Source organism: Alnus glutinosa, chromosome 14 (genome assembly GCF_958979055.1).
Source record: "Alnus glutinosa chromosome 14, dhAlnGlut1.1, whole genome shotgun sequence".
Lineage (NCBI taxonomy): Eukaryota > Viridiplantae > Streptophyta > Magnoliopsida > Fagales > Betulaceae > Alnus > Alnus glutinosa.
This window is the reverse complement of record NC_084899.1, coordinates 19947716-19966902: the sequence shown is the minus strand read 5'-3', so window position 1 is coordinate 19966902 and position 19187 is coordinate 19947716. Positions and strand designations below refer to the sequence as shown.

The following is a 19187-nucleotide window of genomic DNA, read 5'->3' as shown; positions in this document are numbered from 1 at the left end:
TTAACAAACAAGGCCACAATGTGCCTACAATAACTTTCTCACATGCTTTCTTATTAATGCTATTAAAAAAAATATGATTCTCACATGCTAACGGGCACATGTCACTTTATTATACTTTTTTATTGTAATTATCTACAAATTGGTTTGTAGATAGTTCCCAATCTTACTCTCTATTTTTTTTCCTTTTTTTTTTTTGGGCCTTCCTTAATTGTGTATGGGCATGTGTATCCAAACCCACAAATCATCTAGCCATCTAAGAATTCAAGTGAGAGGTTTTCTTAAAGCCCCCGCTTAGATACACACAAAATACGTGCATGGTTAAATGTCGGTCTAGCAAAGTAAAAATCACAAAGAGCGGTGTTATATATTGCAGCTCCGTTTACGTGATAGTGTCTATCAATTCTTGAATCAATCTTTTTTTTAAAAAAAAAAATAATAATAATAATAAATAAATAAATTGAAAATCTAAAGAGTAAAGACAGATGATGGAGATATAAATATACGAAACTATTGCCAACCATAAAGTGATACCAAAGGGCCCATAAAAGTGGTTCACCGAAAGACACGTCCAAAACACACAGCCCAGAAGTCCTAAACGAAAAAGACTCAACCCTATTCAATAAGTTTGAAAAATGAAAATTAAATGGAGATGCGGGGTATCGATCCCCGTACCTCTCGCATGCTAAGCGAGCGCTCTACCATCTGAGCTACATCCCCTGATGCTTAGTGGCCTCTTGCTATTTAGTAAACGAATCAAAATACATTACCTGTGTCTTACTGCCTCAACCCTTCAACCTGCTTCTTTCGTGACTACTGTGGGCATTTATTTTTCTCTTTCTGGTTGTAGTTATTTTTTGCTTATTTACGTTTTATTAATTAACGAAGTCTATTTAATTTTATATTTTACTTAAATTTTAAGAGTTATGTTATTTTGTAATTAAATAAATGGGTCTGGCTTAAAGTCAGTCAAATTAGGATTAAGGTTTGGGTTAGAGTTTAGTTATTGAATCTATTTAAATGAATTATTATACTTCAACGGAGACAGAATTAATGAACCGAGTGGTGAGACTCCCTTTTCTTTTTCCCCTTTCCTATGTTCTTCTTCTCCTAAATTCCTTTGCCTTACATCACAATGTTATATTAGATTAACGCGCTATCTATCATTGCACATGTTATTCGGTTGTTTTATTGATTTTATTACTTGATTATTTTACAATACAAAATACTCATATTTATTTATTTTTTTTGAATACTCATATTTATAAGAGAATTGAGATAGGTAAAAATGGTAATTTGATTTGATTGCCGTCAAACTTAATTACAATCAACATTATTATAAAATGGAAGTAGCTTACAATATTAATATAATATATTTTCTTTCAATTTATAAAATATATTTCAATATGGGAAATATATATACTCTCTAACAAAGAGCACCAATGTCTCACACACTAAGACACCCCGTGTGGACCTAAGCCCTTCGGATATTTCTATCTCTATGTCCCACAATTTATGAGTACCCAACACATTTGACAGTACATGGAGGAAAGAGCTAGGACCATTGAACCTTTATCCAATTATCCCTCCCTATGACCCCTTCTTTTTTTTTTCTTCTTCTTTTTTTTTTTAATTATTTAATTGAATACGGAAAAAGTACTACAAGAAGGATCTATGGCCCTCCTCAGCATCAATTAAGCAAGCGGAATACAACCACCTGCCTCTGTTTTAGAAGATAAAATGGTATATCCCTTGCCCTATGGTTAATGAATAGGATTCAATGCATTCGGTCGTTCTTTTAGAAATCAAACAATAAAAAATTAAATGAATAGAATTAAATATTTTCTTTTAGCATGATAGATGGCACCTGCTGGGTATTTGCTTGATTCTTTTGGAACATGAGCTGTTTATGATTCGGGTTTATCTTTGGACTCCAAATTGTCAGCTATAATCCGAGATGGGACTTGGTGTTGGCCCTATGCTAGATCTGATACTATTGTAGAGATACGAAGTCGACTCCCTGAACTTAATGCTCGAGGATGCTGACTTACCTGTTTGGAGCTCAAACAATGGTGTCTAGTCTTGTGCTTCTACTTGAGACCATCTGAGAAGAAAGAAGCCGACTATTGATTGGTGGAAGTTAGTTTGGAACTCCCTCTCAATCCCTCAACACTCTTTCTTCTTATGGCTAGTTTTCAAGGAAGCTATAGTCACCAAAGTTCGTATGTGTAGCTGGGGGTATGAAGGAGACAGCCTTTGCTTGTTCTGTCGGGGATGTCAGGAAAGCCAAGATCATCTGTTTTTTCTTAGTAGCTTCAGCCGAAGGATCTGGGTTTCTCTGATGGTTGATTGTTCTCTTCCCAATCTGCCTGTTGTATGGGAAAATGTTGTGCAGTAGAGTTTTTTGAAAATGTGTGGAAAAGGGTTGAAGGCTAGTCTTGATAAACTCTGCCTAGGGGCTTGTATTTACCATTTGTGGAAGCAATGAAACGCTTTGCTTCATGGAAACAACCTGAGAACAGAGGAGGCGATTCTTAATCATATCAGGTGGGAATTGAAGACTAGACTCCTTGCTAAGGTTTCTATCAAGTGAAGGATGCTGCTTTAATATCTCGATAGAGCCTATTGTAGTGATTCTCGTTGTAATGATTTAGTGTAGTAGTTTAATTTGGCCTAGAGGTTACTGCTCTGAAGCAGTGATTCATGGTGTTTTCTTCTATTGGTTAGTGTTGCCGTTTGTTTTGTTTAGCCTAAGGGGTTTCTGATTTGCAGTGGTGCTGTTGGTGTTTCTTATCTTGATAAGCGAAGAACCAAATGAAATACATGAATAAACTTCCTATCAAAATAGGAGTTGCAGGAAAAGAAAAAAAAAAAAAAAAAAAGAGTTGCAGAATTGCTATATCACAGAGAACAGTAAAGGAGACACGCAACGCGGGACCAGACTGCACAAGACAATTACATTACAACTAATCCTTAAGTAATTCTCTATTTCCAACACAAAAGAGTTGCTTTCTCCAGAATGAGCTAAAGCAACAGGGCCGCAGATGAGGGGCCTTTGCAAAAGATCATAAAATAAAAATCTCCAGACATAGAATGCTACAGATCATAATCTTCTCACACCAACATTTTTAACATCAAACATATAGATTTAGGGGGTGATGCGTGAACTTTAAGAACCAATCTCCCATAAATCCCTCCCTGTAATTCACTTGTATTCCAAAATCATGTTGTTCTCAGGAGCCAATCCAACGCAAGCCCTCAGTATGTTCTCAAGCATAGCCCGCTGCTTCGACAGCGCATTCACCACTGGCGTGCCTGGTGGAACCTGTATTTTACCAACCCAACATCATTATTACTTATGCACTACCTTAATGACCAAAAGTAGTATTATTGCATGAGAATCAAAATTCATGATTCATATAATGCCAACTATATGACGAGTAATGTTTCAAAGTTGACGTGGCTTTTAAAATTACCATTGGATTATATTAATCTAATAGTGATTTATCTATATATAATCTGGTGTCATTTATGAGACAACGGGACCGCATGCAACTTTATTTGTTCCATCACTTTCTCTCACTTTCATTGAGAACTCAGTACGATACATAAATGATTCGGCAGTCAAAGGTCATTTTCCCACTTGGCTTTTCTTTCATTATTTTTCTTTGTATTATTAAGAATCGAACCTAAAGTAGTGTTATAAACTTGGTTTAGAAGTATACAAAGGATATGCATATTTAACTTAAAGAATCTTTGATTTTGGACCAAGTGTGACTTACAAGAGGGGCCTTGGTGAGGTAACTGAGAATAGTAGCCACAGGGTGGAATGAGTGAAACTTGCCCTGCAAAATAAACCTCATCATGATTAAGTACATGCATATCTCTCCGTGTGTGTGTTTTGTGGACAAGGATCCTTATACATTTCATGGTCACCATTTAAATTAACATGATTCTATATCATTCAAATTTTTCAAAAGGTGTGCTAACATGTAATGCACTAATTTTAAATCTGACCATAAAATGAATAAGATTCATTTCATTTTAAATGGAGAGATCCTATTCCGTGATTCATAGGGTGCTAATGTTTCATTGAAGAACATTTATACCTCTCCATCAGCTTTGAGCTGGATACGGGTGCTGAGCTCTGCAAGAAGCACCAAATCTAGGATGATGGGAGCAGCCAACAGGGAATCCTCACAGGTGTTGTGCAGCACGATGGTATTCGTCCCACCCATGAATATTTCTGAGGTGTACTCGTCCATGGCTCTCTTGCTATCCCCCACGTATGGCACATACTAAAAAAGACAAGCCCAATTAAAGCAAAAGGCAAAGCAAAGCTAGAGAGCTACAGAGTAGTAGTAAAGTACCTTGATGACCACGACATGGTCAGGATGCTCGCCAGGCTCATAGAGGATGGCGTTACTGGAGACCATGTCATCAACAACGTTGCTCTTGGAGATTTCTTTGGAGCGGAAGGTTTGTGGTGCTGAGAGATTCATGCCGTCATTGTTTCCCAGATGGTTGTAGCTCACTATGGATGTTGGCTGCCATCACCACCACCACATACAAACTTTACATTCACACAACCAATTTCATTTTTCTCCGTTTCTAGAAAAAAGTTTCATAAGTTGCAATATAATTTTTTTTTTCTCAGCCATAAAAATAATAAAAAATCATATCATATAGTAATCTGATTACTTAGTACTTAGCACAAACCAAAAAGTATTAAAAAAATAAATAAATAAATAAGCAAAAACATGAACAAAACAGATAAGAAAGAGATTAGCTATATATGTGTACCTTAATACCAGCCCCAACAAGGAAATCGACCAACACAGATTTCATCTTGGTCTGACCACTCTTGAAGTCATCCCCGCCAATCAAACTGTTCCTCTTAATAGCCAAATCAATCAATCCTGAAAATAACCCAAACCAGTTACAATCAAACCCTCAAGATTATGTACCTAAATGAGGGAAAAGGACAAAAAGAAAAAGACTAATTTGTAAGCTTAAAAACCTGGAACAAAAGTGTTCTGAGGGCTTCCGTTGATAAAAGGAATATTTTCAAGAATACAAGCCAAGGCATACAAGGTGGAAGGAGATATCTCTGTCTCATTCCTGTCCAAAGAAGCGAAGAGGCTTTCCATGGTGTCGTTTAGCCCCACTATCACATTACTGTACCTCTCTGTGTTGGCAGTCCACAGCACAACCACCTTATCCACCTTATTTGCCTCCTTAAATTCCCTAGTTAGCACATAAAAGTAGCAATAAGCACCAAATCATGTTTTTTTCAATCCCCCTCAAATAAGGCTTAACTTTAATGATTAGACATATATAGCACACTACCTAATATCTTTGATGATTTGTTCGACTTGTTCTTTCTTGGTCCCTTTGATCACGTTGTTGGCACGTGCACCTTGGTTAGCAGCAATAAAATCAGGGTCGTAGATTCCAGGGAGTGGGACCGTGGATTCCATGTACGGCCTCAATTGCTTCTGTAGATCAATGTCCAGGACCTTGGCCCTAGCCATTGCATCTGCAAGGTTCATGTCACTAATATCCCATCCCCCAAACACAATGTCATCTGGGTTCACCTGCCAATAAATACATAAAATTTATCATTAAAATGTAGATATTAAAAGGAATTTATAGTTTAAAAGAATAAAATCAGAGAAATTTTGGGTACCATAGGGAGTAGGCTCTTGAAAGGAGCATAGATCTCCTCTCCATTGAAAGACCCAACTCGAATTGTTGATGCTTGGGTTAGTGAGCCAAAGTAATTGGCTTGTTGCACTTTGTCCTTGGTTGCCCAGGAGATTCCTCTGAGAATCGTGAAGAACCACATCTTGGAATTAATTTATTATATTACAGTAGAAACAAATTTGAATAAAAAATTGTTTAAAGAACATTTTCATGCGAAAAACACGTACAATCGTACCCACAACATGTTTGGTTTTAATTCTGAAACAGAATGACAATAACAAGCGTTAGATGAAGAAACTCACTCTCGGTTGGCAATAACACCAGCAGTGAGGGTTGAACCGTTGTTTCCTCCCCATCCCACAAGCATAACCCTACCAAAAGAAAATGGTGAATATATACATTAAAATAACAAATGAATCAAAATCAAAATTTTAAGACTGACCCAGAAAAATAGATATCAAATCAATCTTTAAAAATGTTTCTTTTTATTTTTGTTTTCTTTTATCCCGAAAAGTAAAAAGTGTAGGATTTGGATGCGAACCCCAGTTTAGGGACATGGGTATCCGTCTTGAATTCATATTTAACACTCTTGGGCTTGACAATCCACTGATAGGTGCCATTTCTGTTCTCATGGACAAGCTCAGTGGTCTCGTAGTTGTACACAGAGTGAATCTCATTCTCTGTGTATTTCACGTTAGGACTCTCTACCTTAAAGCTCTCGATGAACATTTTTCCCAACAGCAAATGAGAGAACACTTAAATAAAAAATAAAATAAAATAAAGGACTTGGAAACTAGAGGAAAAAGAAAAAGAAGAATTTGTGTATAGATTTCCTCCTCTTCTCTCAATCTGAATAAGGTGCTCCTCCATTTTGCTCCAATGAAGTGTATATATAGAAAAAATATTTGACTCTGTAGCTACACGTGGCGCACAGTGAGTGGACGTGGGGCCCCACTTGGAGAAGCTTGGCCATGCAAAAGAACACATCCTTTCTCACCGAGTTTGATTGCCACTTGACCGCACGTATGGGATGACACGCGCGAACTGCAGATGAGGTTACACGTGGCGCAATCATGGAGGGTATTTTTGGTTTTTCCGATATGAGATCTGCGTGGGGTCTCTCGGTCTAGGAACGTACTCGAAGCAGAGGATGGGAGAGTCGGTGACTCGTGAATGGACCGATGGATGTTGAATTGGGACACGCGCTTGTTTATGCGTGGAAGCACGCTGAAAGGCTGTCAGTTCGTTTCGCACCGATTGGTGCTGTAAGAGACACGTGGGTGGTCACTGATTCGGACTTTGATAGAGGACATTTTTTAACCGCCATGTAGGTCCACTTGGTCCGTTTTAACTGTACTCTGTCTCTTAGTGGAGTTTTTTCTTTTTTTTCTTTTTTTTTCTTTTTTTTTCTTTTTTTTTTTTGTGGTATCCTGTTTTTAATGAATAATTTATTTACTAACGGAATAATTAAGATGCCTTATGGGGCGTGACGATTTTGACATATTGTCTAACAAGTAATGTTTATAAATATTTGATGTATATTAAGAAAACAAATCTCCTCCCACGTCTTTCTTTTTTCTTGCTACTCTTCATTCATACCCTCTCTCTTTCATTTTGGTTTTTTTTTAAGTATTCTTTGACCAAATCAGCAATTTTGGCATCTCCGTTATGCATCCGTCCAACTATCTTCTTATTGTATCGTTCATCTCCTCTGTGGCCGCTGCTGCTGTTCTGCTGTTTGCTGGTTCTATTTTTTTTTTGAATGCAAGTTTTCTTCTATTTAAATCTGCCTTCATGAATGATCTATGGAATGAAGATTAGTTAGGTATGAAGGGTTATTTCTCACATCCTGTTTAAATAAATTTTTTTAGGATATTTTGTTACTATTGTCTTAGATCTAGTTTGCTCGAAGCAAATCTGCTCTTGAATTACTTTTGTACATGGGTTAACAAAAGATGAAAACCATAGATAACACTTTATTGTAAGAATTTTGTTTGTATCTATGACTATATAATCTCATAACATGTGGCTATAATTTTACAGAACTTTATACTCGTAATCCTTGATCAATGAAATCTCAGATCTTTCATTAAAAAATAATAATAATAATGATATTTGATATATTACTTCAGTTTAGGCATATAAATTTATTGTTTTATGTGTCACTTATGCATATGCTAAGGTAAAGAGTACAATTAAGTCAGCCTCCTATAAAAATGGAGTAAATACATTTTGTTTTGGGAAGGTAGTAAATATGGTTTTACAAATTCACTGAAGAGAAAAATACATTTTATCCCCTTTAAAGTTTTACCACTTTTTTACTTTTGTCTCAAATGTTTAAAAATTGGCAATGTCCATATATTAAGTTTCTAAAATTATCAATGTAACTCATCCATTTAGGCAAGTTCGTATTCTCTGAAGAAAAATTATCCAAGTGAGTTTTTAGGGGCAAATGTCTCCAAATACCCCAATTTTCACTTTAAAAAAAAAAATAAAAAATAAACAAAGAAATAGAAACAGTTCTGTTCCACACCATTAGCAATTGGAGCAGTGATTCATGGGGGACGGGAAACCGTACCCCAACCGTTACTTTTTAATAAAAAAAATGACTTTTGATGTGACATCAAAAGTCATTTTTTTATTAAAAAGCAATGGTTGGAGGACGGAAAAAGGTCCCCCACAAATCATTTTCGTAGCAATTGTCATGTCGCCCAGAAGCTTGCTCCGTTCTACACTCTATCATCTCCATCATCACTATTAGATACACCAATCAAATAATCAAAATTCAATAATTAGAAAAAGAACTTTATAGTTCACTTAAAAAAGGGCTTGCCATGTGTAGTCCACATGAATACATGGAGGGAGGCAATAGGCTGCATGGTGTTTATCTAAGTGAGTTGAATATTGCTGGATGCCCAACTGACTAAAGTAGCTTAGCAAAGTGTGGTTGTTAAGCTTAATTGTAGAGGGCTTCATATTGAGTAGGCTGCAAAATGGAGGGTTTTTCTTGTGATGAAATAACAAGCTGTCTTTTGAAATTGCACCTTGTGGGCAATGTGCTTTGAAGAAAAAAGCAATGTAAGATATATATAATATAGCGAGTTAATAGTGTTGGTACAATTTTTGGTAGGCCCAAGGTGCTCCCCCCCCCCAAAAAAAAATTCCTAAAAAAAAATAAAATAAAATTTTACCCCTAAATGTTTTTAGTTTTGGCCCCTCAAATTTATTTTTTCAATTTGCCACCCCCCCCCCCCCCCTAAAAAATCCTAGCTCCACCCCTGGTTTCTGGTATGGCCGTGACAGCTCACTCCTCTTCCACGGCCTTTGTCGTCCGTTCGTTGCAAAAGAAACACAGTGAAGAGAACACACGGGGGGTTAGCCAACGTTCCTCCCTCCGATACCAAAAATGAGTATATGTGTATAAAATTGTAGTCTTGGTTTCATACATGAGGTCATAGCATATTTATAAGTCACGTGTTAATTACCTTCTTACCCCTAGGATTTTGTCTCTTTCTCCCTTCCTCCCTTAGGAACGCCGCCGAGATTAGACTTTAGCTCATAACCACCCACCTTCCATCCCGGGACTCTTTTCTTACTAATCTCAAGGCGAGATTCCCGGAGGTAAATCTGAGATTAACATAAATCTCAGATTATTTGGGGCGAGGCGCGATTCCAGAATATTAGGGATGACGCGGGATACGCTCCCCAGATACCTGAGGTCGCACATAACGGACTTTCGGTCCTTTGTGTTCCTCCCAGGCAATATGGTGCTCGGGGCTTCTGAACGCCTATTCCTACGGGATTATATCAAGCAAGCCTTGGGCCCAAGTTCTAGCCCGAATAGACATGGGCTGTCAGGCTTGTGGCTTTGGGCCGGAGTAGGATTATTCCCAACAGTTTTTTCCCAATTCCCTTATTCGAGCTTAAAGTTCAGATAATGAGAATAATTTCATTCCTTCTATGTTCCTGGGACTCTAAGCTGAGTGTCCCAGGACTTTAGAGGGCTCGTCCTGTAATTATGCCGTGTACCGTAATAATTTTCACGTGCTGAAATTTTGAATCCCTGCCAGCTGTAGTCCTCGAGACTGCGTACCCATTACGTAAGTCGAGACATCTGCCAGCATCCGACGGTCCACCGTTGAGTCATAATGGGCTGTCTTTGTACGTCACGCGTCGATCAGCTCGTGTGACATTCTGACTATTACGCTTCTCAATGTACGACGTTTCGAGTTTCCATGCAGCGTGTTTAATGATCACCCATCGTCCTTCATTGTAGTGTCGCCACGTGTCCTGGGAGACTGAAAGGTCGCATAGTGATCGAAAGGTTACCAAAACTCGAGGGTCGCCCGACTCTCGATATTTCGATCGTTGCACTTCCTGGGGTGCAACGATCGGATCCTCATTTGGGGCATTTAATGACAACCGTTGCAATCATGCCACGTGTCCTGGGGTTTTGGTATAAATACCCTTCTTCTCTCTTTTGAAATCCTTTCCTTCATTTGTGTCTTCACTTCTGAAAAAATTTCTCTCTCTTGAGCTCTGCAACTCAGCCTTCAAGGATGATGACACAAATCTCGATCTTGCCCTCCTCAGCGTTGATCAGCTTGAGCTGATTACTGAGGGCGGCGAAGCCTCCACCACGAATGAAGTTCCGCTAGTCGAAGACATTCCGCCGAATATGGGGTACACTCTCGGGCTTCGCTCTATGTATTCGTCGGCGGACGAAACCTTCCTCCGCCACAACTACGATATTTTGGCGTCCATGAAGCTTTACTTTCTCAGACCGGATGAGAATGTCTTCTCGAAGCCTAATTCTGGGGATATCTGCCTTAACAGGCAGATGCTCATGGTGGGCTTCTGCTTCTGCTTCCGCTTCCCCCTCTAGCCCATCATCCGGGAGCTGCTCACTTTCCTCCAACTGTCTCCGTTCCAGGTGCTACCTAACAGATGGAGGTTATTTCTTGGGTTGTAAATGACCTGGCGGGTGATCCATCACGGGCACATGATGTCCATTCCCAAATTATTCGCCCTCTACCGCCCTCTCTTCAAGGACTCCGGAACAATGTCTTTTCGCTGCCTAGGTGAAGCCGGGGATTGTTTGGATAGACCCAAAGGGCCACTATTCAAACAACAAGCACTAGGACCAGAAGTTCTTATACGTCTCGGAAGAGTGGGAGTCCCCTGCCGGTGAAGTTCTTTCTGAGGAACAGAAGGTGCCTCGACAATGGGGCACACTGAAGAAGGAGTGGGATGAACTTCCTAGGCTGACCTGAGATTAGAAAAAGTAGGTCAAGGCGGCCCTTAAGTTCGCTGAAGCCAAGACGAATGTCGAGAGGGACTTTGACTCTATTGTTACCGATACCACCCTCCAGGAGATTTTTGGATACCACATCCTGAAGGGGAAAGTCTTGATGAAATGGCTATAATCAAATAGCAAGACCCCGACTGCCGGATCTTCAAGGCCAGCCAAAAAGAAGGCCAAAGCTGCTAGGGCATTGCAGCCGCTAGCTCACGAGGCGACTCCAACAAAAGAGGCTCTAAAGAAGAAGGTATGGTTGGAGAAGCAAATCCCAACCTTGACCTTGGACTAGATTTTTTCTGAGTCCACAGCCTCCCTGACAGTAAACCGAACGCCGCCCGGATCTGTTGAAACCACTTTGCCCACGTAGGAGCCTCAAGTTATACCTAAGGATTCTCGGGGGTGGACTCCGCTAAGCCTGGCCAGAGTGTTCCCAAGAGCCAAGACAATAGTGGACTGGAGCGTGTTGGGGCTGAAACGCACACAGGAGACCCAATCGGTGCACCTGTCCTGCTCCTGGATGGTGTACTTGCACCCATTTCTGGTTTGGTTCTGAGAGGGACAAGACAGCAGAGAGCCGAAGGACATTGTGACTATCTCCTCCGAGATTGAAGAGGAAGAGACCCGTACGGAAACCCTACCACTTGTCCAGAAGCGCAAGTCGGACAAAGGGAAGGAAAAATTTGACGAATATCCAAAGAGACCATGGCTGGATACTCGGTCACAGGAACTTTGGAGCATCATTTCCGAGACAAGGGGGTCCTTTCTGCGGCCAAGCTTCCCTAGGAGGGAGAATCTTGGGGTTTTGGCCCATCCTGTTGTCCTGGGGGGGCGGACTTGTAACGGTTCCAGCCAACCCTGTGGCTCCGGGGGTGATTCTGGGGACACTCTGGCCAACGGCGTGTGATCCCGAGGACCAACTCCAAAGATGCCCTAGTCATGATAGTGGCTTGCCTCACCAGCCCTCCTCCACTGGAGGTTAGAATCTCCAGAAGGCTCTAGTAACTCCTCCAACAGCTCCCCCTTCATCCAGGGCTTCCCAGAACTCCAGTGCCATGTACAGAGTCCCCCCGATGACTGAGCCTTCTGGGCGAAGTGCGCCTTTGCTTCGGTCTCTCAATGAGGGGTTGCAGGGAAACCCCCTTGAAGTCCTTACTAGACTTTTTCCCATGAATCACTCCATGGGGACCTAGAGAGTGACGCCCGAGCGGATGGTCAATATGCTTCTTCACAAAAATATCAAGGTTAGCACTGTGAATTTTTTCTATCTTTAAGTTCTTTTTCTTTTTCCGCAGCAAACAATTCCTTCTTCTTCTTCTTCTTCTTCTTTTTCTAGTCAATCCTTCGTCAGGTAGAGCTCTATAATGACTTTTAAGGATGTAACAACCGGCCTTTTACAAAAAGTCATAAGTGAAAATTTTTTATTTTTGCACGTGCCGTTATGACATCATCATTGATGTCAACAGAGTATAAAATAGCAACGGAATATATTTAATTATCATCTAGGTTAAAACATAGCCAACACATCAGAACTTCTAATAAAAATACTTCATATAATAAAAGCAAGTGTAATTAGGTCATTACACATAAAATAGTACTTGTACCACGCAGAACACGAATAAAAACAACCAATCAACAAGAGTATTATTATTATTACAACATAACTGAAATATAAACACAATAACCGTCATACTAACATATTAGACTACTGCATAGTAGTCCACAAAACTGGAGTCATAGTCTAAAAACCTACTATCAAGATCTGTCTAACTCTCAAAAAAATCCTAATATTCCTCATCCTCATAACCTGTGTTAATATTTAACATGGGGAGAAAAATAATACAAAAGAAATATCTAAGTGAGTCAACTGGTTCCAAAAATATAATGAATGTTGGTTTATTTATAAAATGCAACACAATGAGTATATAACTTCATGATCACATGTATATGCAATATATAGTCAACTTCGCGAAGTATAGACATAAATTGTACATAAACATAATCATAAAGCAGTAATGTAACAGTTGTAATGCAGTGTCTTAATTAATCATCTTTCTTGCACTCCACTCGTGATGAATTCATAGGTCCGGTGTTAGCAAGTTCACCAGGGATTACTGTCCCCTCACTTAACGTTTAATTGTTTGTTACTAGAAGCCAAAGATCCCAGCGTCAGGTTATTTAATAGGTTCAAACGGGATCTGATGATCCCACCACTGGCCTATAACTCCCTCTGCCTACTAGCTCGTTATTAAGCAGTTTAATTAAAATATAAAATATGTAAAATCACATGCGCAACCAAATAAACAAAACAAAACAATAAACATCATATTAAGGAAAAGTCAACCAGCATCACCTTCAATAAGTATAAAGATACTTATGGTTCGTTTGGGTATTGAATTTTGAGAATTAGAATTCAATTCTAATTCTATTTACAAATATCGAGGTAAAAAATTGTGTTTGGATGTTGAATTTTGAGATTGAAAAATATTATATTTTAATGGTAAGAAATGATTGGAAGTTTAAAAAGTTGTGTATAATGATTGGTATTTTGAAAAGTTGTGTAAAATAATAATTTAAATAATAATAATTTATTATATATTGATTATTTAATTAAAAAATAAATAAATAATTTTTTTTTTAAAAAAAATTAAAATTAAAAATTAAAAAAAAAATGATGCAGGGGTGGCGCACGGCCACCCCCAGTGGTCGAGGGAGGCCGTGCGGCCACCCCCAAGGGTCGGGGGTGACCGCGCGGCCACCCCCAAGGGTCGGGGGTGACCGCGCGGCCACCCCCAATGGTCGGGGGTGACCGCGCGGCCACCCCCAAGGGTCGGGGGAGGCCGCGCGGCCACCCCTTGTTTTTTTAATTAATTTCTTTTAATTTTATTTTTTATTTAAATTTGTATTATTTTATTATTTATATGTGGGACCCACGCACTTTTTGGGAGACAGCTTGTCCTGCGCGTGGGTCCCAGCCATTACTCAAAATGTCAGCTTAGAATTCAAATGAAATTCGGGTCAAACTCGGGTATTCGGGCGGGTGGGCGGGTTTTAGAAAAAACCCGAGTGAAATAATTATTCCACTCTGTTGCCAAACGAACCTTTACAGTTTAACTCCAAGATTATCTTCAGTAATTGCATAATATTTATACATTAATTAATTAGTAATAATACTAACTAAAATTGCTTACTTTTATTCAAACATCACTATAGCTATAAATATATCCTCACCTTATATTTATAAAGTATTTCTTTTACTTAATTAAGCCTAGAGGTATAAAATATTGTTAGTCTATTTTTAAATCAAGCAGAATAACGATATTAACACTTCAAAAATATTATTATAACAAAAGATTTTTACTATTTATACTCATATATTTTTATTTCCTCTTTTTAGAAAATATCTCCCATTTTAGAAATATCTTATTATAGAAATTTTATACACACATATATCCCATTTTTCTTTCAAACAACTACTGCCCACACTACACACACGTCACTTTCTTCTTCTCTTATCTCACAGAACACACACTTCACTCCTTTTCTTTTACCCACATATTTTATTAAACATCCATCAAACCCACACATAGGGGTGTAAACGAGTCGATCCTGAGCGGGTATTGGCTGTTCGGGATCGGCTCGTTTATGTAACAGTGAAGCTCGAGCTCGAGCTCGACATGAGCCTAAATTTGGTGTGCGAGATCGGCTCGCTAAGGAAGAATTACTGATCGAGCTCGAACTCGAGCTCGATCATTTTGGTCGATCTTGAGCTCGAGTACTCGGCTCGAGTGAAAAAAAAAAAAAAAAAAAAAAAAAAAAAAAAAAATCCCAGTACAAACAAGATCAAGAACTCTATAATCAACCAACAAATCCTATTCACAAAATTCAGAAAAGCAAATGACAAGAAAATAGAATGCAAACCTAATGGAATCGAAGCCAGAAGCGTCATTCTCAATTTTGAAAGCTTGGAAAGAAACGATTTTGGAGTAAGTTCTTTTTCAGAGTTGTGGATCGTTGTGTCTCCCGGCTTTAACAGCTCTTAGCAAAACTGATGAGGCATAGAGAGAAGATGGTCGTGCAAGTAACTGAAAATTAAATGGATAACTGGATAGTTTAGATATGAGAATAGGAAGTGGGTTGTTCCAGAAGAAGCGTTGATAGTGCCTAGTCTTTGGGGAACGCCAGGGAGTAGCTAGAGTTGGTGATTTGAAGTTGTGTTTCAGACGTGGGGCAGTGTGTGTTGAAATTAGGACTGATTTTGGAGGACAGCTAAGCTATCAACGCATTAGAGAAGGGATGAGAATTCTAGAGAAAGTGTTTTTTTGGGCATTGGGCAGTGCGTCAGTTAATGGGATGTTGGTTTTTTTTTTTTTTGTTAAAGGCATGTCACTCATGTCAGTTAAGAGAAGGTGATTTCAAAAAATTTAAAAAAAAAAAAAAAAAAAAAAAAAAAAAAAAAAAAAACTGAAATGAGAGAGTGATGGAGAGTTTAGAGAGAGTAAAAGAGACAGAGAGTACTAACGAGAGAGACTTGGGTGTTTCTAGAAAGAAAAAAAAAATGAAATTTTTGAAAATTTTTTGGTTGTGGCGTGGCCGGGACAGATTTTTTTTTTTAATCAGTTTTTTTGATAAAAGATATTGTATATATATATTAATTATAATAGGTTGATAATAGTATTTATATAGTATTTTAAACTAATATATTAATTAGTTATTAATACTTAATTAGTATAAACATATATATATATATATATATATATATATATATATATATATATATATATATATATATATATATATATATCACATCACACATGGTTAATTAATAAGTTATATATATTATACTTATATTATAATTACTTAGTTGGGAAAAGTACACATAACCACCTCAAACTACTACCTCAATATCAATGTCCTCCCCTAAAAAAAAACTACCAATTGTGTCAATGTCCTCCCCTAAATTACCAAAAACTGTCAATGTCCCTCTAATGACAAAAATATCATTCATAAAATTATTAAAATAAATTAAAACTAAAAAAATATTAAAAAATATATAAAATAACAAAAATTTATACAAAAAAATAATAATAAACAATTAAAAACTGGGTTTTCTTCTTCTTCTTTTTTTTTCCTTTTTTTTTTGTTAAAAAAAATTATTTTTGTATGCTTCAGTTATTTTTTCGTTTGTTTTTTTTTTCTAAAAAAAAAATTATTTTTTTTCGTTTTTTAAATTTAATAAAAAACTGGTTTTTCCTTTTTCTTTTTCGTTTGTTTTTAAAAAAAAAAAAAAAATTGTTTTTATATTTTTCAGTTATTTTTTCCTTTTTTTTTTAAAAAAAAACTCTTTTTTGTTTTTTATTTAATTTTTTTAAAAATAATTTTTAGTTTTTATTTTTAGTTTTAGTTTTTTTTTTTTTTTTTTTTCGAATTTATAAGGACATTTTTGTCTATTCAAACAAAAATTAGAGTTATTTTTTTGTCTTTTTGTTGGTATCAAGGGGGACATTAACATTTTTTAGTAGTTTGAGGAGGGCAATTGACACAATTGGTACACAATTGATAGTTTAGGGGGTACATTGACAATTGAGTGGTGGTTTGAGGGGGATATGTGTACTTTTTTTCCTACTTAGTTATATAAAATATATTAAACTTACTACTTGCCCACATTATACATATACCGTTAGTTTATGAACTCGAATAGGATTCTGAACGAGGATCGATCAGACAATCGATCGAACCTTCATTATTTCAAGTCTAATCGATCGAACTCTACCATGATTAATTAGACTAATGCGATAGATTCGATTGGATGTTTGATCGATTGGAGTAATATACTTGGATCGATAAGATCTTCTATCGATCCTATGATCTTGTCATGATCGATCTGATTAGTACTAATTATGATCAATTGCACATTAGATGGAACATTCATTGTTTCAAGTTTGATTGATTGGACATTTGTATCACAGTAGATCGAACCGATGCACTATGATGAATTAGATATTCGATCAAACCTTTAATTGTTTCAAGTTTGATTAATCATTTGATCGTATCACGATCAGTTAAATTAATGCACTAGGATCGATCGGAATAATACACTAGACCTTTTTTTTTTAAGTCTATTGATAATAGTAATTAGATCTTATCTAACAGTTATATACTTATATAGCACAATGTTAAATCATATTATCTAAATTCTAATAATAATACGGTTAATACCTAACTTGTGATTATAATTAACATATTAGTAATCGATTCTAATCCTAATAACTTAGTTTGAGATTATATGAATCACATTGTCATTAAATATGAATAATATGATTAAGTTTCAAAAATGTCATTATATCATATGATTAATGTGAATTCATACCTACTAACTTACGTATGTAATCTATATACCTAGTCACTGTATTAGTGTATGAGTGTATCTAAGTATCTAATAATCTAACTACTTAATCATTGTACTAGTATGAATTTGTATATTTATATAACATTATGTAGTTATAATTTATGCTTATAAATTAATTTATAATTATAATTCTATATATTAATTATGAATCATATCATACCACTTGATTTATTAGACTATCTACGAATCTATGATAAGTATTATCATTTTGAGTCATAAATCATAATTATCATAATTCATAAACTATCTACTAATAATTCTAATATCATATGATCATACAATCTAAGTACTATCATATAATAACATATTAACATGATCTAACAATCCGTATAATCTTAGATCTTTGATCACATGATGTAATGATTACTAAATATCTAGTAATAATACTTATAACATATAATAAAGTGATTACATGTCATATGTCACAATGTTATATTATTATATTATCATATAGTCATATTATATTATATAAATAATATGATTAAAGTATATGGATTGTTATTATATCATATGACTAGCAATTAAGTATTGATATTATTTACATTTACTATTTTATATACATATAACCAATAAATTATAACCAATTAATATATACCGACCAATATGTATTTGTTACTTAATTTACGCTTACATATAGTATATTGTTTATTACTATATATATATATATATATACGAGTCGATCCTTATACGAGCGGGTTCACGAGCTTTAGTCGAGTAGAGCCGAGTTTATACGAGTTTGCATTGTTTAATAATCGAGTTTGATTTTCATGTTCACGAATAGCTCATTTAATAATCGATTCGAGCACGAGTCGAGTTTATTCGAGCCGATCTCGAGTAAGCTCACGAGTAGCTCAGCTCGTTTACACCCCTACCCACACACAAGTTCACAACTTCTTCTTCAACTCTCTACTGCCCGTGACATTCACACACACACACACACTAACCTCTTCACTATTGACTCACCCACATGCACAAAACACCAATACACTCATCTTCCTATCCAACACACACACACGTATTCTCTTCACACATACTCACTGCACGAAGCACACACACACACACACTCATACACCCTTTTCTCTCTTCTTCCTATCCTCTCTTTTGCTTCTTTTTAACATCCAAACCATTTCTCCCTTGCACTGGCCGAACCAAAACAGCAGCCCAACACCCTCTCTTCTTTTCTTTAACACACACACACAACACTCTATACACTCAACAACATGTTATATATATATATATATATATATATATGGGAAAACTTCAATTTACCCCCATAAAGTTGTCACCGATTTGCAATTCTACCACCAATATTTCAATTTTGTTAATTGCACCCCATTAAGTTTTAGAAATTTTCAATTTAAGGAATCCGTCCAAATCAACCGTCTGACTTAACGAAATTTGGCCCATGTGCCGTTCACGTGCTTGTTAGGGATGAAAATGGATGAGAATTCCCTCTACAAAACGGTGCCGTTTTGTGAAACATCAAAACCAAAATTTCTGAAAACAAAGCAGCACCATTTTGATACAAAACGTCATGCCCTAAAACAAAGACAGCCTCGTTGGGGAAGATGGCGTCGATTGGTTGGCGGTGAGCGGGTCGTCCTTGACCGAGATGGACTATGCGGCAGATGCTAGCGCGTAGGCCTCCTGGCGTGGGCCAAAATCGACAGTACTTTGTTTCGTCGATTTCAGCCGAGTCGTTCAACGACACGGATTGTTGCTGGAGGCTGAGGTGGTTGAGCTAGGGTGAAGTTGTGTCCCCGATGACAGGAAGCC

General features: G+C 37.0%; 1 protein-coding gene, 1 long non-coding RNA gene and 1 other non-coding gene across 3 annotated transcripts; 1 reads left to right on the top strand and 2 right to left on the bottom strand.

The window, feature by feature from the left end:
• Nucleotides 1-644: 644 nt before the first annotated feature.
• Nucleotides 645-717, bottom strand: TRNAA-AGC (transfer RNA alanine (anticodon AGC)). The gene has a single exon. It is a non-coding gene; the product is annotated as a tRNA-Ala (tRNA).
• Nucleotides 718-1639: 922 nt separating this feature from the next.
• On the top strand, nucleotides 1640-2751 carry LOC133856976 (uncharacterized). The gene is made up of 2 exons (XR_009898271.1): nucleotides 1640-1740; nucleotides 1943-2751. It is a non-coding gene; the product is annotated as an uncharacterized LOC133856976 (long non-coding RNA).
• Nucleotides 2752-2936: 185 nt separating this feature from the next.
• On the bottom strand, nucleotides 2937-6559 carry LOC133856975 (inositol-3-phosphate synthase). The gene is made up of 10 exons (XM_062292048.1): nucleotides 6245-6559; nucleotides 6006-6074; nucleotides 5687-5822; nucleotides 5347-5594; nucleotides 5018-5244; nucleotides 4801-4916; nucleotides 4368-4544; nucleotides 4107-4295; nucleotides 3780-3842; nucleotides 2937-3322 (listed from the first exon to the last, which is right to left on the bottom strand). The coding sequence occupies exons 1-10, from the start codon at nucleotides 6430-6432 to the stop codon at nucleotides 3203-3205; spliced, it is 1533 nt and encodes a 510-aa protein (XP_062148032.1). The 5' UTR covers nucleotides 6433-6559; the 3' UTR covers nucleotides 2937-3202.
• Between the last annotated feature and the right edge of the window lie 12628 nt (nucleotides 6560-19187).

Excerpts from the sequence above, each read along its gene's own strand:
- LOC133856975 (XM_062292048.1), bottom strand. The coding sequence starts at position 6,432 with ATGTTCATCGAGAGCTTTAAGGTAGAGAGTCCTAACGTGAAATACACA. Across the intron at positions 6,075-6,244 it reads ACCCATGTCCCTAAACTGGG|GGTTATGCTTGTGGGATGGG; the intron begins GTTCGCATCCAA and ends TTCTTTTGGTAG. Across the intron at positions 4,917-5,017 it reads TCAGAACACTTTTGTTCCAG|GATTGATTGATTTGGCTATT; the intron begins GTTTTTAAGCTT and ends GGTTATTTTCAG.